This window comes from Balaenoptera acutorostrata, chromosome 4 (assembly GCF_949987535.1).
Source record: "Balaenoptera acutorostrata chromosome 4, mBalAcu1.1, whole genome shotgun sequence".
Classification (NCBI taxonomy): Eukaryota; Metazoa; Chordata; class Mammalia; order Artiodactyla; family Balaenopteridae; genus Balaenoptera; species Balaenoptera acutorostrata.
Genome location: NC_080067.1, coordinates 3,830,583 through 3,852,475, shown reverse-complemented (window position 1 = coordinate 3,852,475; position 21,893 = coordinate 3,830,583). Strand labels below are relative to the sequence as shown.

At 43.6% G+C, this 21,893-nt stretch overlaps 2 protein-coding genes across 9 annotated transcripts in view; one reads left to right on the top strand and one right to left on the bottom strand.

The window, feature by feature from the left end:
* The window catches only part of NKIRAS1 (NFKB inhibitor interacting Ras like 1), a 63,957-nt gene that overhangs the window by 6,369 nt on the left and 35,695 nt on the right, over nucleotides 1–21,893 (bottom strand). The window contains exons 1-4 of one of the 7 annotated variants that reach the window (XM_007173868.3): nucleotides 16,883–16,957; nucleotides 16,129–16,154; nucleotides 9,170–9,280; nucleotides 705–946 (exon numbers count right to left, since the gene is read on the bottom strand). In XM_007173868.3, coding sequence (XP_007173930.1) covers nucleotides 705–946; nucleotides 9,170–9,263 — 336 coding nt within the window. In that variant the 5' untranslated portion in view covers nucleotides 9,264–9,280; nucleotides 16,129–16,154; nucleotides 16,883–16,957. The other 6 variants (XM_007173867.3, XM_057545028.1, XM_057545029.1 and 3 more) reach the window with 6 other exon arrangements.
* RPL15 (ribosomal protein L15) lies at nucleotides 17,080–19,538 on the top strand. Of its 2 annotated transcripts, none has more exons than XM_057545030.1 (4): nucleotides 17,080–17,185; nucleotides 17,812–17,993; nucleotides 18,183–18,319; nucleotides 19,182–19,538. In XM_057545030.1, exons 2-4 carry the CDS (start codon nucleotides 17,822–17,824, stop codon nucleotides 19,485–19,487), a joined length of 615 nt encoding a protein of 204 aa, XP_057401013.1. In that variant the 5' UTR covers nucleotides 17,080–17,185; nucleotides 17,812–17,821; the 3' UTR covers nucleotides 19,488–19,538. The 2 variants fall into 2 exon arrangements, with proteins under 2 accessions (XP_057401013.1, XP_007173933.1); XM_007173871.3 differs by lacking the exon at nucleotides 17,080–17,185 and adding an exon at nucleotides 17,268–17,290.

Genomic DNA, 21,893 nt, shown 5'->3' with positions numbered 1-21,893 from the left:
TAAGAACATGTAGCCAGTGCTGTTAACGGGTTCACGACATGGTTCCCTAAACCCTGAGGAGTCAGCCATGCCAAGACCCAGAGAAAGACCTGCGATGAGAGAGTTCCAGGCAGGGGAACGAGCAACTGAGAAGGACTTCACAGGGGAACAAAATGATCATGCTGGAAAAGCAGAAAGTTGACCCCTGGAGTACAGTGACAGAGGAACAGAATGCTAAAGGCGAAAGGACAGACATGGGCCAGATCATCTAAAACTTTACAGACCATAGTAAGAATCTTATTTTCAAATGGTAAGTGGATAGAAGCCACTAATTATTTATTAGTTTTTTCCATCTTTTCCACTCCTTTTCTTTTCTTTTCTTTTTTTTTTTTTAAGGCTAAGGACAATCCTATTTCTCCAAGAAGACAATAAAAAGCCCTAGGAAACAGTGATCCCAAATAACATGAAATGAACTATGTAGTATATGCAATATGGAGTCATTAAAATTCAAGTTGCACATGGGAACAAGCAAAGGCAGAAAGTCAAATGCTGGTCCTGGCTGAACTCAGTCCTGTATTTCCTGGGCTAGGGAAAAAATCATGAAGATTACAGATACTGTGAATACAATTTAATGCTTTTAAAATATTTTAATTGCCCAAAAGCCCATGCTACAATTTCAATAGTGTTATAATCCATAGCTGGCATTTTTTAACATACCCACTTACCTCTTTTTTGTCTTTGAACTTATCAATTTCTTTCTTCAGAAGCTCCACTCTTTGAAAGGATTCAAGGTTATTCACACTGTACACAAGAACAAAGCCATCAGCAAATGAAAAATAATGCTTTGGCAGCTCCACGCCTTCCTGTAGGCCTCTGGTGTCGTAAAGATGTAACTGTTCCTTGACTCCCCGATCTGTTTCCACTGCAGCCATATACACATCTTCCATTGTTTCACAGTCCTCCATTCCTGGGGTTAAAAACGAATTACTTTTACATATACAAATATCGAATTATTATGTCATTCACCTGAAACTAATACAATGTTATGTCAGTTATGCCTCAATTAAAAAAAAAGCTTTTACTCCTTTTGGATAACTCAATACCAATTGTTCAGTATTTTCTTGTCCTTTAGAAGTTAGCTTTCTAGGTTCCTTATTTATTACACATAAGAATCATATTTTCATTTACTAGCTTCTTTAAAATGAAAGGTAATTGTTACAGTAAATGAACAAAGTGCTTTTTAAGATTACTTCTTCCACATAGACATAAAAGAAATAAAAATTTGGCAGTGAGATTTACCATTACTTATTTTTCAGAAGTAACTTACAAGAGTCAAAGAACTGACTATCTCAGTTGGAGAATGAAGGGCTGATTTTTTTTTTATTCATTTATTTATTCATTCATTTATGGCTGTGTTGGGTCTTCGTTTCTGTGCGAGGGCTTTCTCTAGTTGTGGCAAGTGGGGGCCACTCTTCATCACGGTGCGCGGGCCTCTCACTGTAGCGGCCTCTCTTGTTGCGGAGCACAGGCTCCAGACGCGCAGGCTCAGTAATTGTGGCTCACGGGCGTAGTTGCTCCGCGGCATGTGGGATCTTCCCAGACCAGGGCTCGAACCCGTGTCCCCTACATTAGCAGGCAGATTCTCAACCACTGCGCCACCAGGGAAGCCCGAAGGGCTGATTTTTAAAGTAGCTTCAACAACTAAGTGGCCCCATTTTCTTTTTCATCAGCGCAAAGGACAGGACCTGGGTAAGTTTGATTTTTCTCTGTACAATTTCCACTGTTTCCAGGGTCTGTTTCAAGGACTCGGAGATGTACATGTCCAGTCTGGGTCTAGGCACCAGGCCTTAATTCCCAAGTACCTACTGTGCACTTTTGTGTGAATGTCCTCCAAGTCCTTCAAACGAACAAGACTTGTTATCTTTCCTGCCCCCAGCTGTCCCTCCTCCTTGCTTTTGTCCCGTGATCACCATCCACCTGGTCAGTCTTCAGCGTTCTCTTTGAACAAGGGAAGTATGGGTGAATGGGGCCCTAAAGCAGCCACTCTACACCTGACACATCTGCTCGATCCACCGCCTGCTTCCACTGCCCCCGGCTTGCTCCCTCCACCTGAACGACTGCAACAGCTCAGGAGACACCTGGTCAACACCTCACCCTTTCCAGGCTCTGCTGATATGTCAGCTCCGTAGATTTTCTTCGGATTATCCACTTCCCCCCATCCTGCTCTTACTGTGCCTTGCACAGGTAATACCACTTCACCCTAAACTCTTTTCACATCTGTCCCCTCCAGAGCTGCAGTGTAAACTCCTTGAGAGCGAGGACTGTGGCGAATCTCTCTTTGGAGCTCTGAGGACTAACGAATTGACTTACATACGTACAAAGTCCTTAGTAGACGTCTGAATGAATGAATGAATGTGTGAGCTCATAACGGGTGTCCCAATTTCATTCCCCTGCTCGCCTGAATGATGAGCCTTGTAAAATCCATTTTACTTTGCTCCATTTGGGTGGGTTTTGTCTCTTCAACTCACCTACAACTTCCTCAAGAGAAACAACCCTTCTGTGTACAATGCAAGTATGCAACAACCATTTGTGGATAAGGGGATTAAGGTGAGAAGATGAACACTTTGAATGTTAATGACTAGTGCAAGAGGTAGTCTATGAAGACATAAACTTATTGGGCTTCGATTACAAAAAATTTAAAAGGAAAAACTACCAAGACTTTTGTCATGGTGGATGTTCTGTCCACCAAAAGGCAGTCTGGTTCCCTTCCTCCTCCCATTAAGCTTAGACCTTTTGAGATTTTGTCACCCTATACATCAAGTGACGTTACGACTCTGCATCTCCTCTGCCACTCCACGCCACCTCTGTCCCAGCGGGAGACTAAGGCTGCACTTCTAGAAAGGGTAAAACAGAGGCTGCTGAGATGTGGGACAGAGGGTATGAGTTCCACAGTGAAAACAAGGGGCAACTCAGTGATGTGCTCCCTCCGCTCCCAAAACTTTGGCGGCCAACTCTTCATCCTCTAGGCAGGGGAATCTGGGGAATCTGGCCAGTGAAAAAGGAGAAATCCTAAACATGCTAACCTCTGAGGTTAACCAACAAATGCCCCACCCAGGTCACCTTATAATGAAGCAAAGTCATGAACCCTATCCACAAGCTTAGAGCTTTAAATTAGCTTTTCAGTTCTCCATTCTTAATTACAAGCAGACGACCAAGGATTACCAGATACCTGAGAAAAAGACCAAAAATCAGGAAAGAGCACCTGAAAAGAAAAAGACTGTGCAAAGAAAAGAAAACAGACAAAAAAACTACCAAATATTATACTCAAAGAGATAAGATAGTGCATCCATGAAATAACAGGATACTAAGAAATGAAAACTCAATAGAAGGGCTGAAAAATAAAGATGAGGAAAATTCCCATAGAGTGGAACAAAATGCTGAGAAATTTCAAACAGGAGAAGAGAAATTTTAAAAATCAGAGGACGAGTCCAGAAGATCCAGCATCCAAAAAGAGAGTTCCAGAAAGAGAGAACAGAGAACACAGAAGAGAAATAATTCAGAGCTGAAGAACACACATTTCCATATTGAAAGGGAGTTCCAGAAAGAGAGAACAGAGAACACAGAAGAGAAATAATTCAGAGCTGAAGAACACACATTTTCATATTGAAAGGGCCCACCAGGTGCCCAGCACCGTGGATGAACACAGACTGATCCTATGATACACCACTGCGAATTTCAGAGCACTGGGGAGAGAGCCTACAAAAGCGTCCACATCCGAAGCATCAAGAATCACGATGGGGCTTCCCTGGTGGCGCAGTGGTTGAGAATCTGCCTGCCAATGCAGGGGACACGGGTTCGAGCCCTGGTCTGGGAAGATCCCACATGCCGCGGAGCAACTAAGCCCGTGCGCCACAACTACTGAGCATGCGCGTCTGGAGCCTGTGCCCCGCAACGGGAGGGGCCGCGATAGTGAGAGGCCCGCGCACCGCGATGAAGAGCGGTCCCTGCACCGCGATGAAGAGTGGCCCCCACTTGCCGTAACTAGAGAAAGCCCTCGCAAGAACTGAAGACCCAACACAGCCAAAAATAAAGAAATAAATAAATAAAGTAGAAAAAAAAAAAAAAAAAAAAAAAAAGAAGGATTACTAGAAAAAAACCTGAAAAAGACATGCAGAATGCAAAAAAAAAAAAAAAAGAATCACGATGGCGTCTGGCTTCTCAGAATCACTGGAAGAAGATATTAGAATCTGGTAAACTGAAGATACACATGGTCTATTAGCCTGCAATTTCATTCCTAGGTATATCCCCCAGACCTTGTCCAAATCATAGCTGGGATACGTGCATAAGACTGTTCACAGCAGCACTATTTCTAATAGCCCCAGACTGGAAACAACCCAAATGTTCACCAAGATACAAGAGGTAAATACGGACTTCCATGGCAGTCCAGTGGATAAGACGCCATGCTCCCAATGCAGGTGACACGGGTTTGATCCCTGGTCAGGGAACCAAGATCCCACATGCCGCATGCCACATGGGGCGGGCAAAAAAATAAAGATACAAGAGGTAAATAAATGGAGGTATATTGAGACAATATACCTATCATGAAAATTATACCACACCTACTTAAAACAATATGGATGAGTCTTACAAATATAATGCTGAGTGAAAAAAAACAAACACTGAAAAATTTATACGGTATGATTCCGTTGATATCAAGTCAGTAAGAGGCAAAAATAAACTATGTCATCCAGTGATACACACATAGGTGGCAAAACGATAAAGAAAAGAAGGGATTAACCAAAAGTCAAGGGCAGGGCTGAGTTTTGATTGAAGAGAGGAACACGGGGAGCTGATGAGAGTACCTGCAGTCTTCTACCTTTTGACCTGTGTGGAGGTTATGCAAAGGTTTTATAATTATTCATTAAACCACATACGTGTTTTATGCACTTTTCTATATGTGTGATGCATTTTATAATAAAAGAAAGAGAAAAGATGATAATGGACCAATGCTTTCAACATTTTGGAAGGAAATTATTCTCCATCTAGAATTCTATACCCATCAAAATTATAACTCAATTGTGAATGAAAGTAAAGACATTTTCAAACACGTGAAGCCTCAGAATATGTATCGTGCACATTTTCTCAGGAAACTCTTTGAGGGAGGCCCGCCATCAAAATTAGCATGTAATCATAGAAAGAGGAAGACACCAGATTCGGAAAACAAAACCTCACAAGAGAGTAAAGGGAATCATAGGGACAACAGTAAATACCTTTATTCAGAAGCCCCAGGATTACTACTGTGCACCAGGCATAGAGGGCATTCTGAGGGCTGTCATCACCCGATGCCTCATCCCACTGTACAACCTTTTCAACCCCCAAAAAAGTACTGCAAGATGCGCTCCACCAAAAGAAGGGCGTAAACAGAAGGGGACGGGAGATCTAGAAAACAGTAAATCAAACCCAGGAAGAAAGAAAAAGTAAAGGGAAGTTCTATGGTGACAGCTGTACAATTGGCCCAGATAAGAGAATGCTAGCTAGATATTTTTGGAAAAATATCTCAAAAAAAAAGGGCAGGGTGGATTATCTGATATGATTGACCTCATGGAGAACTGAGAACCATCTGGACATGTGGAAGAATCAGCAAAAGGTATAAACAAAACTAAAGAAGTGATAGAGCAAATATTAGCCTCCATAAGAAGAAAAAGAAAGAAAAGAAACAATCATAGTACATAATACTGCTCAGCTGAGAATATTTACATGTGCCAGCAGTTGTCAAAGTGTGGTCTACAGAGATCCCTTGAGGTCTCCTTTCAGGGAACCCATATGGGCAAAACTATTTTCATAATAATATAAGACATTCGTCTTTTTCACTGTGTTGACATTTGCGCTGATGATATAAAAGTAATGATGGGTAAAACTGCTGATGCCAGGACTTCCCTGGTGGTGAAGTGGTTAAGAATTCGCCTCCCAGTGCAGGAGACACGGGTTCGAGCCCTGGTCCAGGAAGATCCCACATGCCGCGGAGCGACTAAGCCCGTGTGCCACAACTACTAAGCCTGCGCTCTAGAGCTCACGTGCCACAACTGAAGCCCGTGCTCCACAACAAGAGAAGCCACCGCAATGAGAAGCCTGTGCAAAGAAGAGTAGCCCCTGCTCGCTGCAACTAGAGAAAGCCTGCACGAAGCAACGAAGACCCAACACAGCCAAAAATAAAATTAATTAATTAATTGAAAAAAAAATGCTCTAGGGGACTTCCCTGGTGGCGCAGTGGATAGGACTCCGCACTCCCAATGCAGGGGGCCCGGGTTCGATTCCTGGTCAGGGAACTAGATCCCACGTGCATGCTGCAACTAAGACTTCACATGCCACAACTAAGACCCTGTGCAATTAAATAAATAAATTTAAAAAAAAAAAAAAGAATACTTAAAAAAAAATGCTCTAAAAAAAAAGCTGCTGATGCCTTAGTACAAATCAAGGCAGTGGCACCAACTGTATTAGAGGCTGAATTCCTCAACACCTCATACTTGCAGTTTCAAAAGAAAAAGCCAGTTTTACTTAAGAATGTCCTTGATGAAGCAGGAAAAATTACCAAATTTATTAAATCCTAATCTTTGAGTATGTATCTTTACATCTTTTTAATATTCTATGTGGGGCTTCCCTGGTGGCACAGTGGTTGAGAGTCTGCCTGCCAATGCAGGGGACACGGGTTCGAGCCCTGGTCTGGGAAGATGCCACATGCCGCGGAGCAGCTGAGCCCGTGCACCACAACTGCTGAGCCTGCGCGTCTGGAGCCTGTGCTCCGCAACAAGAGAGGCTGCAACAGTGAGAGGCCCGCGCACCACAATGAAGAGTGGCCCCTGCTCGCTGCAACTAGAGAAAGCCCTCGCACAGAAATGAAGACCCAACATACCCAAAAATAAATAAATTAATTAATAAATAAAAATTAAAAAAAAAAAGCTGTCATGTTAAAAAAAATATTCTATGTGATTAATGAGAAGTATACATGAAGTATTTCTGCTTAATGAATAATGGTAACTGTCTGGAGGAAAAGCTCTTGCATTTGAGTTTCAAGTTGAAATAGCTACTTTTTTTTTTTTGGCTGTGTTGGGTCTTCCCTGCTGCACACAGGCTTTCTCTACTTGCGGTGTGCGGGCTTCTCATTGCAGTGGCTTCTCTTGTTGCGGAGCACGGGCTCTAGGCATGGGCTTCAGTAGTTGCAGCGCATGGGCTCAGTAGTTGTGGCTCGCAGGCTCTAGAGCGCAGGCTAAGTAGTTGTGGCGCACGGGCTTAGTTGCTCCGCGGCATGTGGGATCCTTCAGGACCAGGGATCGAACCCGTGTCCCCGGTACTGGCATGAGGATTCTTAACCAATGCACCACCAGGGAAGTCCCACTTCTTTTTTTTTTTTAAAGAAGGAATAACAGAAAAAAACCATGGTTATTCAGGGTATTTGACAGACATTTTCTCAAAGATGAATAACGAGAGCCTATCATTTCAAGGAAAATAACTGATAGTATCTGTTGTTAATGATAAGATTTGAGCTTTCAAGCAAAAATGAGAATTGTATCCATCAGCAGAAACTTGATAGCTTCCCAATACCGATGAGACTGTTGATGATATTAATAAATGGTATTTGGAAGATCTGCTTACCTCAGTTAACAAGTATTTTCCAAATGACCAATTCATAAATGTTAAGAAACCATGCATGGGCAAAAAACCCATTTGAAGTGCAAGATAAATCAATGAGGTTTTAATGTAATAGAACAGGAGAAGTTCGCTGACGTGGCTTCAGACTCCACACTGCAATAACCTTTAAGTAACCGTCACCGATTGAGTTTTAGTGAAACACCAAAGAAGGAAGTCCACCATCATCTGCAAAGCTACTAAAATAGTCCTACCTTTTTCAACCACATATTTGTGTGAGGCCACCTTTTCTTCACATATTTCAACTAAAAAAACATATAACAACAGACTGAATGCAAAGGCAAGCCGATATGATAATCCAGCTGCCTTCTATCAGGCTGGACATTCGATTCTCAAAAACGTAAATCAACACTCACCTTCTCACTAGATTTTTTTTGAAAATATAACTATTTTTCATTAAAATGTGTTACCTTAGCATACAATAAGTTTATTGTTATTATTTTACGTGATAAGTTTTTTTAAAAATTTCCTCAGGTTTAATCTCTAATACAATAAAAATATCATAAGACATAGCCTACAGAAACAAAATCTGTTGGGGTTTTAAGAGGGGAAAGGGATTCTTTTTTTCCCTCTTTGGGCATAATTTACTTTTTCACTGGCATAAATTAGAATCTGAAGGTGAAAAATTCAGAACCAATAGTGCAGCACTGTGATAGGTTTACAGACCTTCTGGCACAGGCATCGTTATTAATAAAAACCAAATATGGATTTAACCGAAGTTGTTAAATATTATTCTGGGAAGGTGGAAGAGAATCAGAGTTCATCAAAATGGTTAATAAAAGTAAGACAGAAATGTGCTTGAAGCCACTTGCCATCGATAAATACTTCAAAGATCTGGGATTCTACGTATCTCCCTAAGATAAGCCTTGTTTGATTCTAACGTGTTATGTCTGTCCTTCCTTACCGAACTGTGACCTCCTTAAAGCCAGAGATGCTTCTCCACCTCTATATCCCCACAGGCCTCATCACAGCCTGTACCAAAGAGCAAGTACTGAACAATTATTTAACTCAATGAATGAATAAATGAATGAGATAATCCGATTCACAAAATTAGGTCATACTGCAGCAAACAACTGTCTCTTCCATTCTTAAAACCTATACAGCAGTACTGGAAAGTCATGTTTGAAATGAGAATGAGAGATCATTCAACGTATTCTGAAGTCAGTGAGTCTGTGATTCCAAGACCACTCTTCATCATGTAAACACACTGGAAACCACATAGAGACAACATTTTTCTTACCTGTTACAACTCTTGTTCTAACAGAGTAAGTGCAAGCACTCTGGAATTTCAACAACATAAAGATGTTTTTTCCTTGCCCCTACTTTCCCCGCCTCATCTCTGTCGATTTCTATGACCCTTTCGGTCCCTCTCAATGACACCTCACTTTTGTGCACCACTGCCCATCTTTAAGTTAGCACGACCAACAAAAGACCCTGACCAGTTCCCAGAAGAACCTGCAGGGAAACTAGGGAAAAATAATCTTACCAATAGTATGATTCCCATAAAGGAGCTGCTCCAAAATTGCCGTTTTCCCCACAGATAACAAGCCGCAAACCACAACCTTACAGCCCTTTCCCATCTTCTCTTAGGATATCACTGTGAAGAAAAGAGAAGCTCTTTAAAACTGTGTACTGTTTAAAAAAAAGAAAAAAGAAAAAAAATCAACCTTTCCTTTTTCTTTCTTTCTGTGTTTAAATTTAATTAGTAATACATACACAGGGGGAAACTGCAAGTATAAAAAGAAATGTAGAATACGGTACATCCTTCCAAACCCCATTCCTGGTTCCCGTCCTCCCTTAATCAGTGTTACTAGTTTCCTATATATCTCTGCAGAGGTGACCTAGAGAAGCATAAGAATACATGTATAGATATATGTTTGTTTTCAAACAGCATAAACACATCTTATACAAAGACTATTCCAATACTAATTAAGTCTATAGGAATCCGAACCGAATCCTAGATGAAGCAATCCTTGAAAGACTGCCTGCTCGTCAATGTTTACCTGGAAAAATAAGCATTTAAGTAAAAATTTAAGGAGGCATGAAGATAAAAATTTGGACAGAGAGTAGACATCATTTTTTAAAGAAGTATTAACACTATCAATGCAAACGTCAGTCTTTTCTCAGGAGAGTGAGAAACTGGATTTGGGGCTGTCTTAGTCGTACTTCTTTTTGCGTCACAGTTCTTCATGCACTTTAAACTGAAAGAAAGGAAAACTCATTTCCCTCGCTTCCTCACAAATGCATGGAAGAGCGAGACTGGGTAACACTTTCTTGAATTTTCGTCAAAGTTTTTATTTTCCAGAAGGCAAGGTACCAGCAGACAAGACAGAAAGGGAAAGGGGTCTCATTAAATACAACAGAAAAACTTGGGAAGAGAAGTTAAAGTTCCACATTGTCTTTTGCCTCCTTTCCTCCAGTTCTCTTACCTAGAAGTGTGGAACATGCAATAGCGCTGACAAAAAAGCATGCCATGACGCCTTCAAGTCAGAAAACAACAAGAAGAAAGTCCAAATGAGCATTCAAATAAAAGGGACGGTGGGCATCTCTCTGTATGTGTGTGCACACGTGTGTCACACATCACTATTTTTTTTATCAACACCTAAAACATTAACAAATGAACTTCCTGTAAGTCTTCTCTACTGTTTTCCCAAAGTCTGTAATTTTTTTTTTATTGAGGTATAGCTGATTTCCAGTGTTATGTTAGTTTCAGGTGTACAACAAAGAGTCAAAAATTTTATAGATTATACTCCATGTATAGTTATTATAAAATATTGGCTATCTTCTCTGTGCTGTACAATATATCCTTGTAGCTTATTTATTTTATACATAGGAGTATAATCCCCTACCCCTATCTTGCCCCTCCCCCCTCTCTCCCCCCACTGGTAACCACTAGTTTGTTCTCTGTATCTCTGAGTCTGTTTCTTTTTTGTTATATCCACTAGTTTGTTGTATTTTTTTAAATTCCACATATAAATGATAACATACAATATTTGTCTTTTCTCTGACTTATTTCAATAAGCATAATACCCTCCAGGTCCGTCCACGTTGTTGCAAATAGCAAAATTTCATTCTTTTTTATGGCTGAGTAGTATTCCATTGTATATATTGATATCTTCTTTATCCATTCCTCTGTTGATGGACACTTAGGTTGCTTCCATATCTTGGCTGCTGTAAATATTGCTGCAACAAACATTGGGATGTAGTATCTTTTCAAATTTGCATGTTTGTTTTCTTTGGATATATACCCAGGAGTGGAAATGCTGGATCATATGGTAGCTCTATGTTTAGGTTTTTGAGGAACCTCCATACTGTTTTCCACAGTGGCTGCACCAGTTTACATTCCCACCAACAGTGCAAGAGGGTCCGCTTTCCTCCACATCCTTGCCTACGTTTGTTATTCGTAGACTTTCGGATGATAGCCATTCTAACAGGTGTGAGGTGATAGCTCATTGTGGTTTTGATTTGCATTTCTCTGATGATGAACGACGTTGAGCATCTTTTCACGTGCCTGTTGGCCATCAGTGTGTCTTCTTTGAAAAAGTGTCTATTTAGGTCCGCCACCCATTTTTAAATTGGGGTCTTTTTTATATTGAATTGTATGAGTTGTATTTTGGATATTAAGCCCTTAGCAGTCATATCATGTGCAAATATTTTCTCCCATTCAGTAGGTTGTCTTCATTTTGTTGATGGTTTTCTTTGCTGTGCACAACCTTTTAAGTTTAATTAGGTGCCATTTGTTTACTTTTGCTTTTGTTTCCTTTGCCTTAGGAAACAGATTCAAAAAAGTATTTCTAAGATTTAAGTCAAAGAGTGTTCTGCCTATGTTTTCTTCAGGGAGTTTTATGGTTTTTGACCTTACCTTTAGGTCTTTAATCCATTTTGAGTTTATTTTTGTGTATGGTGTTAGGGAGTGTTCTAATCTCATTCTTTTACATGTAGCTGTCCAGTTTTCCCAGCACCACTTATTGAAGAGGCTGTCTCTTCTCCATTGTATATCCTTGCCTCCTTTGTCGTAGATTAGTTGTCAAAGTCCATAATTTCTTATGACCCAGATCAGCCATGACACTTATCTCCTGACATGAAAAAAAATTTTTTTTTTTTGGCTGTGTTGGGTCTTCATTGCTGCGCACGGGCTTTCTCTAGTCGAGGCCAGCGGGGGCTGCTCTTCATTGTGGTGCGTGGGCTTCTCATTGCGGTGGCTTCTCTTCTTGTGGAGCACGGGCTCTAGGCATGCGGTCTTCAGTAGTTGTGGCTCACGGGCTCTAGAGCGCAGGCTCGGTAGTTGTGGCGCACGGGCTTAGTTGCTCCACCGCATGTGGGATCTTCCTGGACCAGAGATCGAACCCATGTCCTCTGCACAGGCAGGCGGATTCTTAACCACTGTGCCACCAGGGAAGTCCCGAAGTGGATTTATTTAGAGAGAAACATGCTCCACAGACAGGATGTGGGTCATCTCAGAAGGTGAGAAAGGCCCAAAGGGCTTTTAATAAGAGTTAAAATTTAAAGGAAGTTGCCACCTAACTACATGAGAAAAGCATAAGAAAGTGATGGTGGCACGTGCAACAATTCTGTTATCAGGAAAGGTTGCCGCTGGAATCTAAATTCTGATTTTTCTATTGTTATTTTCTATTGTTATTTCCCTTCCTCTGAAATAATATTAGGATCAGCAGATAAAGTTTGTTAAAAATATGCACTATTTTGTATTTGTGTGCGTACAAGATAAATTGGGGCATTTGTTTCAGTATTTCAGAGAAGACTTCAAGGGAAAACAGTAAAAGCAACTGAAAAGAGGTAACTCAAACACTAGGTAAGGATTTTAAGGTTTTTTAGGATGGTGAGAGAAGGAAAGAAATAAAACAGATCATGGTAAATATTTTATACCATCACAAAGAAAACAAAGATGAGAGGGTAATGTGATTAATCAAAGCACACCTGAAGCATTCTAGCTTCCTAGTTGTCTTCAAGTGGGAGACAATAATACTACATAAACCTGAAGATAAGGACTTCCCTGGTGGTGCAGAGGTTAAGAATCCACCTGCCAATGCAGGGGACACAGGTTCAAGCCCTGGTCCGGGAAGATCCCACATGCCGCAGGGCACTAAGCCCGTGCACCACAACTACTGAACCCACGGACCACAACTACCGAAGCCCATGTGCCTAGAGCCTGTGCTCCGCAACGAGAATCCACAGTAATGAGAAGCCCGCGCACTGCAATGAAGAGTAGCCCCTGCTCGCCGCAACTAGAGTAAAAACTGTAGATTAGTGACCTGCTTTACCATCAATTAAAAAATATGAATTCTTGGGACTTCCCTGGAAGTCCAGTGGTTAAGACTTCACCTTCTAATGCAGGGGATGAGAGTTCGATCCCTGGTCAGGGAGCTAAGATCCCACATGCCTCTCAGCCAAAACACCAAACCATAAAAACAGAAGCAATATTGTAACAAATTCAATAAAGACTTTAAAAATGGTCCACATCAAAAAATCTTTAAAAAAAAAAATAATTCTTGAGGTATAAACTGCTGTGTATAAAATAAATAAGCTACAAGGCTACATTGTACAGCACAGGGAATATAGCCAATATTTTATAATAACTATAAATGGAATATAATTTAAAACTGTGGATCACTAAGTTGTACACATGAAACGCATGTAATACTGTACATCAACTATACCTCCATAAAATTAATTTTTTAAAAGTGTGTGTTCTGTAAAAAATTAATATCTAATGTAAGATTTTGAATGAATAACATTAAATACACATACAAAACACTTTATTTTCTATATATGATCATGATGGCAGGGACTCACATTACATATAAGGAAGTTGTTCTCACACATATATATTCAATATGTACAAATAAAACCTACTAAAAGCTTAGTTCTATAAGCATTATAATATTTCATAATTCCCAAACACAATAAATAGGCACCATTTCCTTCCAAATATAAAGAGAGGTCATCTGCGGCACCCTGAAAGGGCAGGGAATCACATGAATAGATCCTGGGGGTGGCCAAGCCTCTTATTAAACCCAGGTTTCGAGAGTTTGAAAGGCCCCAGAGTAGATGGATGACCTTTAAGGTCACTTCTAATACTGTAACGCTATGAGAGCGGAAACTACTTACCCGGAAACTGCATCAACACGAGGTTAATACAAAAAGTGGTAGCTACAGCTACCTGTATAGTCCCTACACTAAGAAACTGCTGGACAATACAATTCAATCTGTGACCTATTAATCCCTGACATTCTGATGTAAATGACTAAGAGTATGTGCTTAACAGGCAAAATCCAATGCAGTCTTAAATACATATTGCTTTGCTTTCCAGGCTAATCAATAATGTGGCTAGAGAATAAAAATATGATCTGATCCATTCTGCTGAAAACACTGAGCTTGGTCAGTATTCTTTTTGAAAAGCCATCAGAAAGAGCTACCCAGAATTGTCAGTACTTCTGTTCTTCCTGCTGTTCTTCTAAGGAAATCATTCTAGTTTTAAAGTAAAACACAACTTTTTAATGCAAACTGAAAAATATTATCACCAAAACACTGTTAACCTCATAAAGAGATGTTATAGCTCTTATTATGCAAGCATCACAGGAAGAAAACCTCTACACTGTGTATTTGTTTATGTAAACATCAGGGATTGTGTGCAATACTTTCACTTAACCATAGATGAATACACTTTACATACATAAACACATATTAAAAGAGTTTTGCAAACAATACTGCACATAATGAAATACAATAAACAGATTCCAGTAACCATTCTTTCACTCATTCACTAAATATTTACTGAGGGATTATCCTAATGCCAGGCATTAGGCACAAACTAGGAGGCAAAATCAGAAATGATCCCTGCCCTCAGGAATCTCAAAATCAATTGAAAATACCAATCCAAATCTTGCAAAACTGCTAATTGAGAAACTGCAAACTGCAAATCAACAAACAAAACTGCAAAACCTAATTAAGAAATAGCAGTGATTAATCACATTGCCAGAATCTTCTTTCCAAATGATTATTCCACCTTTGTAGTCAATCGTTCTTGACTAATTTTCCTCACAACCCACATCTGATCCATCAATAAAGCCTCTACCTTTCAAACACATCCAAGGCTGGACCACTTAGCACCTCCATCACTAATGAAGTAGTCCAAGGCACTACAGTTTCTCATCTGATCTCTCAAAGATGTCCACATCATAATCCCCCAAATCCATGAGTATTCTACTTTACATGGTAAAAAAAAGACTTTGTGGTTGTGACTAAATGAAGAACCTTGAGATGGGGAGATTATCCTGGATTATCTGAGTGGACTCAATGTAATCACAAGTGTCTTTATAAGGCAGAGACAAGAGTGGCAGAAGTGAGAGAGAGAGAGATTTGAAGATGCTATAATGCTGGCTTTGAAGATGAAGAGGCCAGGAACCAAGGGATGCAGGTGGACTCCAGAAGCTGGAAAAGTCAAGGAAATGGAGTCTCCCCTAGCACCCCTAAAAGGAACACAGCTCGACTGACAACTCGATGTTAGCCTAGAGAGATTTCTGACCTACAGACCTGTAAGACGATAAACGTGTACTCTTTATTTTTTTATTGTTTAATTTTTTGGCCGTGCCACGTGGCATGTGGGATCCTAGTTCCCCAACCAGAGATCGAACCCGTGCCCCCTGCATTTGAGGTGCAGAGTCCTAACCACTGGACCGCCAGGGAAGTCCCTTTGTACTCTTTTAAGCCAGTAAATTTGCTGTAATTTGTTATAACAGCAACAGGAAAATGAATAAAACCTCCTAACTGTCCAAACTTTTTCCTTCTTCCTTTTAGCCTCAAACAATCCTTTTTTTTTTTTTTTTTTTCCTTTGGCCACGCTGCGCAGGCTTGCGGGATCTTAGTTCCCCGACCAGGGATGAACCCCGGCCAAGGCAGAGAAAGCTCTGAGTCCTAACCACTGGACCACCAGGGAAGTCCCCAAGTGATCCTTTTAAAATGTAGGTCACATGAAGTCACGCTTCTGCTCAACATCGTGCCATGGTTTCCAATCTCAGAAAGTGTGAAAACCCAAAGTCCATAAGAACGTTCGTCTCTTTGATGTCACAGGCCAGTTTCCCCTATGCCTCCTTGCTGGTCCTGTATTAACGCAGGCACGCTCCAGCCCTGGCGCTCTTCTCTCTGACTGAAATCAGTCCCCACACCTCCAAGGTCTTTTCTCAAACGCCACTTCTCAACACTTACCTGAATATTCCATCCAAAATTTCCACCCCTGCCCCAACACGCCCTACCCGTCCCTTCCCCTTAATGTCTGTCCTTAACACTTATCACAGAGCATAATATACATTTTATGTTTATTGTCCTTTTTCCAAGAAGCTAGAATTGCTGCGACGACCACTGCTACCATCCCAGCAGCTGGGCACATATGAGGCCCTTCAGAAATATCTGTTGAATGAATCAATGCACCTGTGAAGGCTTTTACAACGGTAAAGCTGCAATTACAAAAAAAAAAAAAAAAGGATATTAGGAAATGGAGTAAAAAAAATAACCAAACCCACTAATTTAGAAGATGAGTCTCTTAAACCTTCGCCACATTTAAACTTAGAATTTGTAAGAGAATTAAACCACATGATTTACCTAAAATGAAAATATTCTGGAGATGCAAAAAAGCTAGTAAATAAACTGTCAATAAAGAATGCAACACAAAACGCCTGCATTTTCTCGGCTTTTTTCCCCAAAACACTCGCACCTGACGACCAGATTTTGGCATATAAATATTTCGCCTTTCTAGAAAGATCGTGGTTCTGACGTAGCAAATCTGGGACCAGATCTGCACGCAGGAAAGGCACGGACCTGGGAAGGCGAGGACCTGCCTGCACCCCCCCTCCCCTCCCCCCCCAATCCTTTTGGTGCAAAATTCCTCGGAGCGGGGCCTGCAGCCCCAATTGCTCCGGGGGGGGACAGACGCGGCTCCCACCGCCAAGCCCCCGCACCTCGAGCGCCCCACCTGCCGGCTGGGGCAGCGCCGCCGGGGCCCCCAGTTTCTGCGCGCGTCCGGGGAAAGCGGGGAGCCCGCAGCGGCCCCCCACCCCCACCCCAGGTGAGGCGCCAGCAGCGCAAAGCGGCCCCGCCGGATGCCCCCGACAGACCCGCACGCCTCGCAGGCCCAGAGGAGAGCGGCGCGCGGGCTGCGGCCCCGGGAGCCCCGCCCCCAACTTGCCTCCTGGAGGCGGCGGGATGTCTGGACGCTCTCTAGCCCAGGCCTTGCTGCTGACGGTCACCGCCGGCTCGCGTCTGCCTCTCAGGCTCGAATCCCGAGGAGCGGGGGACGGGACCCGGGGGGAGGTTACGCCCAATCCCGGCCGAACTCCGCCCCGCGGGCTCTCTGCCGGAACTACATGTCCCATGAGGCTCTGCGCGGCCGCCGCTTTCCACCGGAACGAGGCTCGCAGAGGCGGGGGAGGAGCGCCAAAGGGATTGTGGGAGAAAGGGTCCTTCCTTTCCGTTTGGCGGCAGCCATCAGGTAGGCTGTGGTGGGATATTGGCTATTCTATCCGCCGCGGATCTCTTTTCATCTCCGCCATCCAGGCTCGGGGACCCTGCGACCTCGGAGCTCCTCCTGTCTCCTGTGCGGCGCGGGTTCGGTCGGGATGCGGGGCAGCGCGGGCGTGGAGAGGCGGCTCCCGGAGCGGGCTGGGGGCAATGCTGTGATGGCGGCGCGAATCCGAGCTGGGGCCAGAGCGTGGAGAGGGAGGCGTGGGGGCTGAGGGACGGGCGGCCGGGCCTGGGGCGTCCGGAAGTGAGGCCGGGGGCCTGGGGGGAGGGAGAGCTTTTCTTCGAGGAGTACCGCTTGGCGGTGGCGGCGGCACCTTCCCCTTGGGGGTCCCGGCAAGGCCTCTGCAGGCCGGGCCTGGGGCGCCGCCCGCCTCGGTCCCCCGCCCCCGGGCGCCCAGGGCCAGCTCGGTTCCTTCGTCCGGCAGCAGCGTGCGGGGCGCCGGGCTGGGCCGGCTGCGCCCCGCGTTCGTGCAGAGCCGTTTCTTGATCATCGGGGCTTTCCTTGTGGTCGGTGGCGGCTCGGGCGGGCGGACGGGGGCTTGTCGTTACACGTGAAAGGGATGATGTGTTACTAATGGCTGGCTTACGTCAAAGGTGAGCCGAGATGGGCGCTTACAAGTACATCCAGGAGCTGTGGAGGAAGAAGCAGTCGGACGTGATGCGCTTTCTGCTCAGGGTGCGCTGCTGGCAGTACCGCCAGCTCTCGGCGCTGCACCGGGCCCCGCGCCCCACCCGGCCCGACAAGGCGCGCAGGCTGGGCTACAAGGCCAAGCAAGGTGAGCGGGCCCCGCGCGGAGGCCGGGAGGAGATGCTGCCCCCCCCGGGAGGAGCCGGGAAGCGCTCTCGGGGAGCCGTCCCGCTCGCCCGGGGCCTCGGCAGAAACCGGCCGCTGGCCTGAGATAACAGTCCGTGTCGGCGCCTTAGAGACAAGGCACTGAGTCCATCGCGCCCTTCTCTCTGAATAGGTTATGTGATATACCGGGTCCGCGTGCGCCGCGGGGGCCGCAAACGCCCGGTCCCGAAGGGCGCCACCTACGGCAAGCCCGTCCACCATGGCGTGAACCAGCTCAAGTTTGCCCGGAGCCTGCAGTCTGTGGCCGAGGTAAGTGGGTTTCGAGTAGCGCTTGCGTTGGCCGCCTCCCGCAGGAGGAGGAGGACGAGGGTTTGGGCACCTTTCCTCGTGGTTCCTTTGTACCCAGGTGAGCCCTGTGGCGTTGAAAATGGGGTTGGGTGATGTTGTTTTTTACCAATCCCAGCGAGGAGTTGCTATCGGACTTTGTCAGTTTCTGTTGGGAACCTGTCTTTGCTCACGTAGAGGAAAGTGCTTTATGATCAGCGTGCGTCCGTGGAACCTACGCTTTTAAAGGGCAGTAAACGTGGTCTTGAAGAGCACGTCTCCCCAGGTGTTAGGGAAGCTGTGTTTGTTCGTACCACTGATTTCCTGTGCTCGGTAGGAAGCTGTCTTTCTCGGCTAAGTCAGTTACGCTGTGCTCTGTTGTAGAGGTTGGCAAACGAGGGCCTGTTGCCCTCCACGAACTAAAAAGGTTTTGTGTTTCAAAGAAAAGGCAAAGAAGACCATTCGAAAGAGAGTCGTGGCCTTCACAGTTCTCTGTAAAACTTTGCTAATAACCCTTCGATTGTGCTAGAAAAATGCATGGTTCCAGAGTACTGGATTTGGTTAGCCAGATACTAGCATTCATGTTTTACTTGGCAAGGAGGCAATAAGAGAGAACGGTTTTAGATCTAAGCATGTCTGAGTCCTTTGTTTTATAGTAAGTCTACCTTATCGTACTTAGGGGCCCGGCCTTTGGGGAGCAAATCAATCTAAGGATGTTTATGTGTGTTAGGTACTACGTACGTCTACCTTATCATAATGGTCCCTGCCTCTGGGGGGAATTCTTGCCGCCTGATTGGCTACTAGGATGTGTGGGAGGCTGACCTTGGGCCTTTGTTTCCTGTTCTAGGAGCGAGCGGGACGCCACTGTGGGGCCCTGAGGGTCCTGAATTCTTACTGGGTGGGTGAAGATTCTACGTACAAGTTTTTTGAGGTTATCCTCATCGATCCCTTCCATAAAGCTATCAGAAGAAACCCTGACACCCAGTGGATCACCAAACCAGTCCACAAGCACAGGGAGATGCGGGGGCTGACGTCTGCGGGCAGAAAGAGCCGCGGCCTCGGCAAGGGCCACAAGTTCCACCACACGATCGGTGGTTCTCGCCGCGCAGCCTGGAGAAGGCGCAATACTCTCCAGCTCCACCGCTACCGCTAATATAAGTAATGTTTGTAAAATTCTTACCTAATAAACAGTTTAGGACATCCACGTCTGCTTAAAAGTGTTTTTTAATCTGTCTGTTAAAACTAGTTGTCTGCAGATTGCTTCATTGAATGCATTGTCAAATTCTGAAAGTTAAAGTGCAATAATGTTTGAAGATTTTAAGTGATGGTGTATCTTGTTTCTAATAAGGGAAATGCCTTTGTTTTTGGTGTATCTTGTTTCTAATAAGGGAAATGCCTTTGTTTTTGCTTTATTAGGCAGTTGATATGTCCGTGTTTAAAATGCTGTTTGGTAACAATAGGTGTAAAATTCTGTAAAAGAGGAGCGCAGAAACTAGCCATGTAGATTTGTTGGTGCATGTGATGAAACCTACAGCTTTATTGGGGTGATGCAATGCTCTGCTGGTTTACTCTAGAGTGGCTGTTTTATGGAGTTTGGCAAGGACAAACTTTAAATTGAGTTTTCCTTGGGAATGTGAAGGGTGTCGTGATCCTTCATCATGATCATAATGCCGAAAAATAAAGTTGACTAGGGCCCACGTTTTTAGACTTAATCTGCTATTCCATGTATGTAACTTCTGCTGCCAAAAGGCGGAAAGTAAAGGAATGCCACCATTTTTTAAGAGAATTGAATAAACCTGTTGCAAGATGTTTCTCTTAAAAATTGAAACAAATCCTGGTTAACCTAAATTAAATTGCCTTGGCCTCGATGGTACCACTGAAGTTCACATAAAAGGTGGGAGCTCCTGGTTCAATCCCGTGATTCTGATCTGTAGAATACTTAACTTCATGCAAAATAGTCATGGTATTTACACTAGTGTATATTGAAACTGATGGAAATTGAATATTGGGTAAATGAGGAGGGAGTTTTTAACCCTAAGGTTTGTAAGCTAGTGATGCTAGGATTGGGAAATTGGTGTTCATCAGGTCCCTTTCAAGTGTGGGAGGATAGAAGGGGCTTGGATCAAAATTGTAAACGTTTTATTTGTAGTGTTAGTTTGTGACCCATTATGACATCTAAGCCACCTTGGGGAAAATAGGGTTGGTTTTATTTAAAAGTTACATTGCTAAGTCTAATCAGTGTTATCTTGGGTCAAGCCACTTTATCCGTTCCCATAAGGCTACTAAGAAGAGTCGTGTAGTTGGTGTCAATACAAGTTCAGTTGGTTTCTGACTTTATGTGTGGTCTACAGTTATTTTTCTCATCCCTGCTCAAACTACCCCCAAGAGCCTCACCATTCCACAGACGTGCCAGGCCACCCACCGGTTGTGGTCGGGCGTACCACCACATTCCGCTTGCCTCATGACTTCCCCTAGACTAAGCTTCTGTTTCCCAGGGTGGAGTCGAGTGCATACGAAATATGGAAGAGGAGTTGCCCCAGTTCTTTCCAGTTCTTGGTTTGCTATCTTAATAGGTAGTTTAATTTTGAAATCTAATTGCTGGTTTTCTTGCAAACCAATTTTCCTCGTATTTTCTTCCAGGGTCTTTTAAAAGGCCCACTTAAATGATTTCCAGAAAACATGTTGCAGGCTCGCAAAACCTTTTGAGACCCAAATTCCTTCCCACTCAAAAAATCTTAGACCATATTACTTTGTGTGTAGAGGTGGTTCAGCTATATATAATGATAGAATAAACGTCTTATTAAACTAAAACAAATGGACCTTCTGTTATCTTTTGTGATCTAATACTAATTGCTTTAAAGCAAACCGAATACCCTGCAAAAAGGTACAAAACATGATGGCAGAAACAGTCAAGAATTTCAGGGAAAATAAAATGTATAGTGTTTAGTCTCGAGTTTTTCTCTCGGTTCTTTGGTCCTTGCATGAATTAGAAAGACTCATTTAATTTCCCAGCTATTCAGGATGCCGACTTGGGGAGGGGAGGGAGGATTCAGGCTGAAGGTCAGCGTTGTGTATCTCCCAGAAGGGCTTGCTGCCCTACAGGTAGTCTACACAGCAGCTGGGGGATCACAGGAAACTAAAGCCGCAAATACCTTCTTCATGGTCTTCCCACTCCCACCCTGAGATCTCATGTACCTAGTGCTGTCCTCGTTCCATCTCATCCACCCTCCTTGCAGTTTCTCAGACACACCAAGCACTCTCTAATGCCTTTGTCATGGGAAAACTCACCAGGCTTTCCCTGACTGCCTCACAAGCTGTACCTTTTTAATATTTCTAGATCAGCAGGTGGTTCAAACATACCCCAATTGATTCTATTAGAATTTTCTTCAGAAGTCGAGCAATTGGTTTCTTACAACCCCACAAGATGGAGGCACTGATTCTAACCCCCCTTTTGTCGATTAACAGACATAAAGATGAAGCAATTTGCTCAAGGTCACAGTGGCAGTCTGAATTCACATCCTCCATATAAACATTTTAAAATTTGGTGGGGCTTCCCTGC